The sequence below is a fragment of the Opisthocomus hoazin genome, chromosome 4 (assembly GCF_030867145.1).
Source record: "Opisthocomus hoazin isolate bOpiHoa1 chromosome 4, bOpiHoa1.hap1, whole genome shotgun sequence".
NCBI classification, from domain to species: Eukaryota; Metazoa; Chordata; class Aves; order Opisthocomiformes; family Opisthocomidae; genus Opisthocomus; species Opisthocomus hoazin.
The window spans coordinates 94,548,112-94,558,064 of record NC_134417.1 but is presented as its reverse complement, the minus strand read 5'-3'; the positions used below and the strand labels follow the sequence as shown (position 1 = coordinate 94,558,064).

General features: G+C 57.7%; 1 protein-coding gene across 1 annotated transcript in view; it reads left to right on the top strand.

Annotated features, from left to right (window-relative positions):
• Positions 1 to 3,688: 3,688 nt before the first annotated feature.
• Positions 3,689 to 9,953, top strand: part of LOC104328024 (uncharacterized) — a 28,056-nt gene continuing 21,791 nt past the window's right edge. The window contains exons 1-6 of the mRNA XM_075417949.1: positions 3,689 to 4,052; positions 4,179 to 4,292; positions 5,167 to 5,262; positions 6,234 to 6,350; positions 6,523 to 6,636; positions 8,730 to 9,748. Coding sequence (XP_075274064.1) covers positions 3,689 to 4,052; positions 4,179 to 4,292; positions 5,167 to 5,262; positions 6,234 to 6,350; positions 6,523 to 6,636; positions 8,730 to 9,748 — 1,824 coding nt within the window. The remainder of the gene's footprint in view (positions 4,053 to 4,178; positions 4,293 to 5,166; positions 5,263 to 6,233; positions 6,351 to 6,522; positions 6,637 to 8,729; positions 9,749 to 9,953) is intronic.

Genomic DNA, 9,953 nt, shown 5'->3' with positions numbered 1-9,953 from the left:
ACGCTGCGTGTCGCAGAAGTACACCGGCTCTCCCACATCCAGCTCCTTATGTGACGATTAAACGCGAGACAAAAAGAACATGTGTGAGTACAGAGAAGCCCTACCACGCTCTGGCAGCCTGGCTCTCCCCGCAGGTCTGTCCCTCACCGAGAGGACCAGAACCACGCGCGTGTCACAACAAGTGTCACCTCACACTGTGGTCAGCTGAAGCCCCTTTCTGTCCCTTCCTGGGATGGGCCTGGTCCTTTCCAAACACTGGAGGGGAAGTCTTCTGCTTCAGAATCACAGAATCACAGAATGTTCGGGGTTGGAAGGGACCTCTGTGGGTCACCCAGCCCAACCCCCTGCCCAAGCAGGGTCACCCACAGCAGGCTGCACAGCACCGTGGCCAGGTGGGGCTTGAATATCTCCAGAGAAGAAGACTCCCCAGCCCCTCTGGGCAGCCTGGTCCAGGGCTCCGTCACCCTCAGAGGGAAGAAGTTCTTCCTTGGGTTCAGCTGGAGCTTCCTCTGCTTCAGTTTGTGCCCGTTGCCCCTTGTCCTGTCGCTGTGCTGAGCTGAGAGGCCCAACGTAGCTCAGCTGAACCTCCCCAGGAGGTGTATGAGTCCACCAGCCTCTCACTGCCCAGAAGTATGTCCTCATCACCACGTGGTGGGACACCCAGGTGAGATCTAAAGGTGGCAGGTAAGAGCAGTTTGTTGTACCGCAGGTCAAACATCTGATTCCTGCTGCCGGAGGAGGCTACAAAGTGCTGACATAACTCAGCACCCTCCTGAGACCTACCTGTAGCAAGAGTGTCCACATCAGCCACGTAGGTTAGCAAGCAAACTTCTAACTTTGCACTTCTGATCACCTCTTATGGTAAGGGAGGTCCAGTTCTGCTCAGCTGGTGGCCAAGCAGTTTCGTAAACTCACCAAATTAGGAGGATGAGGCGAGGTGGTCGTTCCAAACAGGCTGTGGGTCACAGAGTGGCTGTCGGTCATAGAGGAAAGGCCCGGGGGTGTCACCTGACCTAGCTGAAGGTGCCTTTGTGGGGACACCTGCAGTGGAGATCCAGGATGCTTCTGGAAGACCTGAATTTCCTGAATTTCCCCGGGGGGAGGGGGGTTGTACCCTGTGCACAAGATCCATCAAAGGTTTCCAACCTCTTCAGCTTCCTGTTCGTTTGTGTAACGTACCCGAGACATGAGCTTCTCCCGGTGCTTGTGTGGACCAGGAGAGCTGAGGGGCTGCCACCACCGCAGATGGGGCTGTTAGGAGGGCTGTCTCCCCAGGGAGGTCCCCCTCAGCAAGCTGGCAGAGCAGGAGTGGGGCCACGTAGACGGCATCCTGCAAGCCACAGCCCAGGGCCGGGCTGACCTGCACAGCTGTCTCACCACCCCCTCCCAGGGCTGTGGTGGCACCTGGAGCCATGCTGAGATGAACCACAGAGACCCTGGGCTGCACCCTGGCATGGTGGGCGAGGACAGGGCTTGGGCTGAGAGGGGGTCCTGCACCCTCATGGCTCTGAGGAGATCCCGAGGCCACACAGCTCTGAGGAGCCCAAACCCTCACAGCTCAGAGGGGATCCTGAGCCTTCATGGCTCTGCAGAGAAGTGGTCCCTCACAGCTGTGGAAGGATCTCCAAGCCCTCACAGCTCTGAGGAGACCTTGGCACCTTGCAGATCTGAGAGGATCCCAAACCCCTTGACTCTGAGGGGATCCCAAGCCCTCATAGCTCTGAAGGGATCCTGGTCCCACACAGACCTGAGGGGACGCTGTGCCCTCATGGCTCTGAAGGGATCCTGGGCCCTCACGGCTCTGAGACCATCCCACATCCTCACAGTTCCAAGGGGGCCCGGAGCCCTCATGGCTCTGTGACAATCACAGAATCACAAAATCACAGAATGTTGGGGGTTGGAAGGTCCCTCTGTGGGTCACCCAGCCCAACCCCCTGCCGAAGCAGGGTCACCCACAGCAGGCTGCACAGCACCGCGGCCAGGCAGGGTTGGAATATCCCCAGAGAAGGAGACTCCACGGCCCCTCTGGGCAGCCTGGGCCAGGGCTCCGTCACCCTCAGAGGGAAGAAGTTCTTCCTCGGGTTCAGCTGGAACTTCCTCTGCTTCAGTTTGTGCCCGTTGCCCCTTGTCCTGTCGCTGGGCACCACTGGAAAGAGTCTGGCCCCATCCTCCTGACCCCCACCCTGCAGATATTTAGAGGCATTTCCAAAGTCCCCTCGCAGCCTTCTCTTCTCCAGGCTGAACAAGCCCAGCTCCCTCAGCCTCTCCTCCTAGGAGAGATGCTCCAGTCCCCTTCTCATCCTCGTAGCCCTGCACTGGACTCTTTTCAGTAGCTCCTCATCTTTCTTGATCCTGTGCCCCGACTGCTCTGCAGGCAACAGATCCCTCCCAGCTCTGAGGGGACCCTTGTCCTTCATGGCTCTGAGGGGATCCTGAGCCACCAGAGTTCTGAGGAGACACTGGTCCCTCCCAGCTCTTAGGGGACCCCAGCCCCTCCTGTCTCTGACAGGATCCCCAAGCTCTCCTGTCTCTGAGGGGGCCCTGGTCCCTCATGGCTCTGAGAGGAACTCGCATCCTCATAGCTCTGAGGGGATCCTGAGCTCTCAGAGCTCAGAGAAGACGCTGGCCCTTCCCGGCCTTGAGTGGATCCTCAGTCCCTCCCAGCTCTGAGGGGACCCCGACCCCTCCTGGTTCTGAAAGGATCCTGCTTCCTCACAGTTCTGAGGTGACCCTCGGTGCTTCACAGATCTGAGGGGTCCCCAGTTCCTACCGGCTCAGGGAGGATCCCTGGTCCCTCCTGGCTCGGAGCAGACCCCCAGTCCATCCCGGCTCTGAGTAGATCCCCAAGTCCCTGAGTGGACCCCAAGTCCCTCCCAGATCCACGTGGACCCCCAGTCCCTCCTGGCCCTGATCAGACCCCTGATACCTCCCGGCCCTGATCAGACCCCCAGTCCCTCCCGGCCTTCAGCAGACCCCCGATCCCTCCTGGTTCTGAGCTGACCCCTGATCCCTCCTGGTTCTGAGCTGACCCCCCACCCCTCCCCGCTCTGCGTGGACCCCCGGTCCCTCCCGGCCCTGAGCAGACCCCCAGGCCCTCCCAGCTTTGCATGGACCCCCGGTCCTGATCAGACCCCCAGTCCCTCCCGGCCCTGAGCGGACCCCCGGTCCCTCCTGGCTCTGCGTGGACCCCCAGTCCCTCCCGGCCCTGAGCGGACCCCCAGTCCCTCCTGGCTCTGAGGGGACCCCCGGTCCCTCTCAGCCCTGAGCAGACCCTCAGTCCCTCCTGGCTCTGAGCTGACCCCCCATCCCTCCCAGCTCTGCACGGATCCCACTCCCTCCCTTCTCTGAGCGGACCCCCAGTCCCTCCTGGCTCTGAGGGGACCCCCGGTCCCTCCTGGCCCAGATCAGACCCCGGGTTCCTCCCTTCTCTGAGGAGGGCCCGGTCCCTCCCAGCCCTGAGCAGACCCCCGGTCCCTCCCGGCCCTGATCGGACCCCCGGTCCCTCCCGGCTCCCCGGTGCCGCCGGCCCCGCTCCCCTCCGGCTCCGCCGCCCCGAGCCCTCCCGCCAGGGGGCGCCGCAGTGCGCGGCGCGGGGCGGCGGCAGGGGGCGCTGCGGGCGGCGGGCCCGGGAGCGGCGGTGGCGGGGCCGGGGCCGGGAGCGGCGGGGCCGGGGCCGGTGGCGGCGGCCATGGCTGGTCCGCGGGTGGGGGGAGCGGAGGAGGCGGCGGTGGCGGCGCGGCTGTTCCGCCTGGAGGCCCGCCTGGCGCGGGCGGAGCGGCAGCTGCGGGCCGCGCTGGCTCTGCGCGGCCGGCTGCAGGCGTTGGAGCGGAGGCTGGAGAACGGCTGCGGGGCCGCTCGGGTGCCGGCGAGGCGAGGGGCGGCGGGGGGCGGCGGGCGGGAGGCGGCGAGGCCTCGGGGAGCCAGGGCGCCGGTGAACCTGGAAGACGTGTGGGTGCACTTCAGCGAGCGGGAGTGGCGGGCGCTGCGGGGCTGGCAGCGGGCCCTGCACCGGGCCGTCGCCAGGAGCCACGGCCGCCTGTCGCTCTCCCTCGGTAAGGCCCTCGACCCCCGGGGTGGGCGGCGGGGGGCTCGGAGCCGGTTCTGGGCAAGCAACGGGTCCCCGGAGGCCTTGGGCAGGCGGGACCCCCGGTTGCGCCTCACCTGACGCCTCCCCGCAGAACCCGACGCTTCCGGATGGGATGCCCAAGCCTGGTCGGAAGACGGGAACCGGCCGCGTGCTCGGAGCTGCGAGGATGAGGACGCGAGAGGCGATCCAGCGGAGACCAGCACCGGTGAGTGGCGTCAGGACGACCGCCAAAAACCCGGCCGCTGGGCTCTTTGTGGGACGTCAGCCTCTCTCCGCGGCACTCGCTGTGTCGAGCGTGGTCTCCCACACTTGGCTGCTGGCTGTCTCGTCGCTCCCGGTCTTACCAGGACACTACGTCGAGCCGCCTTTTGCCCCTCTCCCGGCTGCCGAGCTGCCCGCAGTCCTCTTGCCACCAGGCCGTGCCTGCATTGCCAGTCGAAGTGGGGTGACGTTCCGTTTTCCCGTCTGAAGGCTGGCTGTCAAGAGGACTTCTGCGTGCATAAACGCACACAGTGTAGTTGTTTTCATGCACGTGCAACGTATTCCTCCGATTCCTTGTGTTAGAGGTATAAAGGTAATGTGCAGAGCATCAGATCCTGTTTTTTCTTGTGTATTTCACTTTTTTTTTCCTTTTTTTCGGTAAGTTTTGTCCGTAATTCTCACTAGTGCTTTACCGACGGGTTAGCAGCGGTGTGCGTTTTACCGGCGGCGACTGAAAAGGGAATGGCATAATTCTGGCAGAGCCGAAAGAGAAACAGAACTTGAGAATGAGAATTCAAGTTGTGCCCTCCTCTCCCGGGGCCACATAGAACGTGATTTCTCTTGCTAACGGGCACCACGACAAAATGGACATTACACTTGTGTGAAACTCTCGTGTGTTTCTGGAGCTCAAATATCTGCTGAGGGTTTTGCGACGAATATTTTAGGTCTGTTGAAGAGACCATCATCAGCAAGAACTAGAACTGAAGTGAGGTTTTCTCTAGAACGTGAGCTACAACAGAGCTGCTGTGCCTGGGATGGGCTGAGAATGGGAATGAATTTTGTGTATGGAATTAAAATAACATTGGTTCTTTTTACAGAAGATGGCATAATCCATGTTAAGCAAGAGGAAGAGCTGTGCGCTGCAGATCAGCAGGAGGGGGAGGCTGAAGAAGTTCCCGAAGAGCCCTGCCCAGGTGAGTAACTGCGTACCTCGGAGGGAAAATGAAACAGAGGGATTAAATTCCAAGGTTGGTTTTTTTCCCCACCTCTTCTCCTGTATTCCGAATCTTTTATAAAAAGCTCACGAGTTTTGAACAGACTTGCCACCAGTCCTGATGCGTAAGGGCTGGCGTTTCACCTTTCCCTTCTCACGGCCATTTTGGAGCTTGCAGGGTTCGTGGCTGGTTTTCATCCAAGCAAGTGCAGCGTGGAATAGGAAATGGTTCATTCGCCCTTAAATTCCTTACTGTGCTTCCCTCCAGTTGGAGCTGGTTAAATATCTAGTGCAAAGTGGGCTGTTATTCACCTTTTGGGGCCAACGGCTTAACCTGGAGGAGGCAAAAACCAGTGCCAGATTGAGGTCTGTGGTTGGTGCCATCCGCTACACGGGGCTGCGACTGCGTGGAGGCAGGACTGCGTGCGCTGTTCTGGCTACGGGGGAATCGGAGCTCTGGCAGCTCCTCAGACCCACGTCCCCCACGGCCTTCTCTTGAGGGCCTCTCCTCCTGCGTATCCAGAGGCTTCAGGTTGCCTTTTCCCTCCTCCCTTCTCTTCTGTGTTTTTTTGGCGTACGCGAGCGAGCGCGCCAGCAACTTGGTAGTGCTGTTGCTGTGCGGGGCGGTCGCGCAGCCTGGGGACCTGCTTCTTGCCTTCTCACTTGGTGGTACCTCTCAGCGTTACAAGTAAACTATTCTGCTTTGGAGCTTGACTGTCCTCACTCTTTACAAAGGGTAGCAGCTCTATCTGTTGGCTCCACTGTGATTTTACTTGGCTTCCAGTGGGAAGCAAACTGGGGTTTTTAGACCTTTCCATCATGTTTCGTTAAGAAACTGGATGTCTGGGAGCTTGTGAAAAATCCAGGGTTGGCCTGGGAGAAAACAAGAGCCCTTGCGAAATCCCGAGCTTATGCTCTTTTGATAGGCTTGTCTTGAATTTTCTCCTTTAGGAGAGCAAGCATTTTATGAGCTCGAGGGTTCAAGTCAGGACAAGAAAGGGAAAGAGGCACGTGCCAGGGAGCTGCCAGGCGCAGAGGCTGAGGACCTCCCACGAGACCCTGACGCAGGTGAGGATTCCCGGGCAAAAACTCCCACTGCAGGAATCGCCCCTCAGGTGACTCCTCCTGTCACGTCTTCGCTGAGGCTTTGTCAGCCCTTTTCTTGTCTTTGTGAATTCCCGAACCTTCCTTCGTCTTTCTCCAGTGTTTCTCAATTGTGTAAATTCTCCTCAATGAACAGGATTTCAGACTTACGCAACTGATGTTTTATCATGGATTAAACAAGAGGAGGAGCCACGCTGCCCTGAACGACAGGACTTGGCGAAAGAAGAAATCTCTATAGATTCAAGTACAGGTCAGTAATGGATTTCAGCTGAGATTTCTGGGACAGTAAATCTGATTTTGATCATTTTTCTGTACTATATTAAATGTCACACCTTACAATGTAAGCCGTGAAAGAACTGGAACAAACCTCCGTCTCCTAGTTAATATTTGTTCGCAGAAATTTCAGGTTCTGTCAGCTGAAGAGTCTGCTTCTTCCTTCAGCTGGCCTGAAGCTGCCATAGCTTCATAGCTGAAGCTTGGGTTTCTGTTTAGGCAAGCACAGTGGTGTGCTCGGGCCTAACGGATCAAGTCTGTACTTCCAGCTGGCTTGATGGTGTCTAAACCTGGTACCGGTGAACGTGGAGTCCTGACTTTGTGTTCCCAAGCAGGAGAGCTATCCTGCAGCAGAAGAGAAGGCGGCTTTAATGCAAAATGTGGCATGTGATTTGAAGATGAGCATGCTAACATGCATGCAGAGGAATTTTTGCACCGAGCGCACTTGGAGTGTGGAGTTAATAGAGGGAAATTCATCTTTGGAACAAGGCTTAACGTCAGGGAATGGGTGTGCACATTTGGATGGGGATATTAAATATCATCTCTTGGGCCACAACCTGGGACCGCTCAGTGTAGCTCTTCAGTGGGTAACTGAGGAGGGGGTGCAGAGAAATATTTTGTGTAGAAATCAGTTGGTAGCCTGGAATGCCTTCACTTCACGTGAGTTATTTGAACATTCATGGGCACGTGATAAAGTTACTGTTGAGTAAATCAAGGGATAAATTCTCGGTATGCATGGGAACTGCCGACGTGAATGATTCTGCCCCACAGAAAAAGGTCATGCAGGATATTGCCCTGGTGCAAGGCTGGATCAGCTCCACCTAACTCCTTCCTGAGGGAGACCTGTCCCAGCTGCTCCGAGAGACCTCGCAGGGTGGGCTCCCCAGTCAACCCAGTCTGTTCCAGCCCTTTCAGTCTGTGTTCACACGTAACCTGGGTTACTGGGTTCAGAGGACATGCTTGGACAATTACTGTAGAGCAACCAGCGCCTTCTGCATTCACGTGTTAGCTTGGCCTGTGGTAACATGTTTGTGCGCTGATGTCACGGTATGCAGCCAGAGAAATCAGAGCTCAGGGTGTTTGTGCGGTGCAGATAACTTTGGACTCAGCTGGCTGATGCTGCTCAGAGACCCGGGGTCCTTCATGATGCTCGGTGTTTTTCTGTAGCAACTCGCAGCTGCTGGGAGGGTGACAGGTCTTAGGGGACAGAAAAATCATGGAGCATTAGAAAGCTGGGCTGAAGAGCGTTGGTGAGAATAATCTGGAAAATGAAACGGTGGATATTTGTCATGGGAAACAGAAAGAGGGAATTTGCAGGTCAGCACAATAGTGTTGTCCGATGGCAAATCTAGAGCTGTGCCTAAGCAGCTAAGGCGCTGGGTACCTTTATGGGTTGCATTATCAGGAGCCTGGGGAAAGTTCATTTTCCAAGGAAAGCAGGAGAGGCGTCTAGGGGAGAGGCAGTCTGACCAACGGCTCTCAGTCTTAGCGTGCCTCCGCACTGAGCCGGAGCTGTGTGCCTGTCTGGTGATCACTTGCAAGGTGCGAGAGCTCCCTCCACTCAGCACCACTCCAAGCTCTCTGAACAAGGAGACGGCTGGAGAGCATCTCCCTGCAGAATCCCAGCCTGCAGAGACAACAGTTCACGTACAAGAAGGGGTGCACCCACACTGATGTGCTGAGCCGCCTTCGGTGCCTCAGCTTGGACCCTCACTTCCCTAGATGCTGGGTGGAGTGGCTGGAGAGCAGTTAAGAAGCACCGAGGTGTGACGGTGTCCGCTGTCAGGGAGCTTAGACCTCACACTTGAGATGTCCAAATGAGAGGCTGAAGCTCAGACATTGCATTGGTGCATTTTTCTATAGATTGAAAAAAAAAAAATAAATTGCAAAAATATCTTCTGTTTTCCTGAAGATTTTGTTCCAGTGGAACTCTGGTACTTTCTCTCCCACTCAGTATTCAAACCTCCCACCTTGTTTACTTTGTCCATTAGCGTGACATGGCTGTAGACTTGGAGGGATATTCTTAAGCAGCTTCCTTAACTGAAAGACTCTGCGATCTGTCTGTTTCAGTGCACGATGAAAACGCAAAGAGGGACCATCCGGCAGATTGCTTTGAAAGCACGGTGTGTGACTCAGAGGCACCAGGAAGACCTGGAGAAAAGTTTTCCCAAGATCCTAGCCCCGGCGTGACATGGGACAATCAGCGCGAGTCAGAAATGATGGAAATGAACACCACTGGGAACGGCCTTGGGGGTGACGCTCGGTGCGACCGAGGGTTTGGTGAGCACGTGGATTTCTTTAGCACTCAGGAAAACAGTGTTGGAAAGAGGCCGTGCGCATACAGCAGATGTGAGAGAAATTCCACCCGGAACGAACATCTTCAGACTCCCCAGGGAGCCCGAGAAGGGGAGACGTTTCCAGGCCCTGCATGCGAGAAGAGTCTCAGTGAAAGGGTGTTCCATCTGCTGCACTCGCAGCCGTGTGCTCCGGGTGAGCAAGGCCTTGGGCCGGCGGCTGCTCACGCCTCCTGCGAGGGGCTGCCCACGGGGCCGCAGCTGGTGGCCCGCACCGAGCGTGGGCAAAACCCTGCGGGCGGAACCAGGCTTCGTGACCGCAATGACCTCGTCGGAGAGGAGCAGCCATCGGTGGAAAGCGAGGAGAACTTCCCCACGGAAAACGCGTTGGGCAGCCCATGCGGGGATCACGCACAGGACAGGCAGCACTTGGTGCCCAGGGGCAGCCCCGCACACCAGCAGCAGAGCCAGGGCCGGGGCAAGTCCTACATTTGCAGCGACTGTGGGAAAAGCTTCGATTGCCATTCGTGGCTCGTTAGGCACCAGATGACTCACACGGGAGAGAGGCCGTACAAGTGCTCCGAGTGTGACAAAAGCTACAGGAGGAAGGATTATCTGCTAAACCACCAGCGCCGGCACTCCGGAGAGGGGCTCTTCCAGTGCCCCCTCTGCAGGAAAAGGTTCGTGCTCCGGAGGAGTTTGATGAAGCATCAGGAGAGTCACGTGCAAGAAACACATCTGACGCTGGCGGGTTGGCCCTGCACGGAGATCAGGGGCTCCGTGATGCACTCCATATAGAAAATCCCCTCAAGCTGGGGTTTTCGCAGCCCGCTTGGCTGTCACCCTTGCTGGGCGGGAGGCAGGGCTGCGGCAGGATCCCCCAGCTCTGCGTGGGACCATGGGAAGGAGGAGGCTGTCAAAGAGCTGTCCCGAGCCCCCTCCCAGGCAGAGGGGGAAGGTTGGGGGGGTTATTTTCCGCAGACCGACTGGCAGGGGTCTG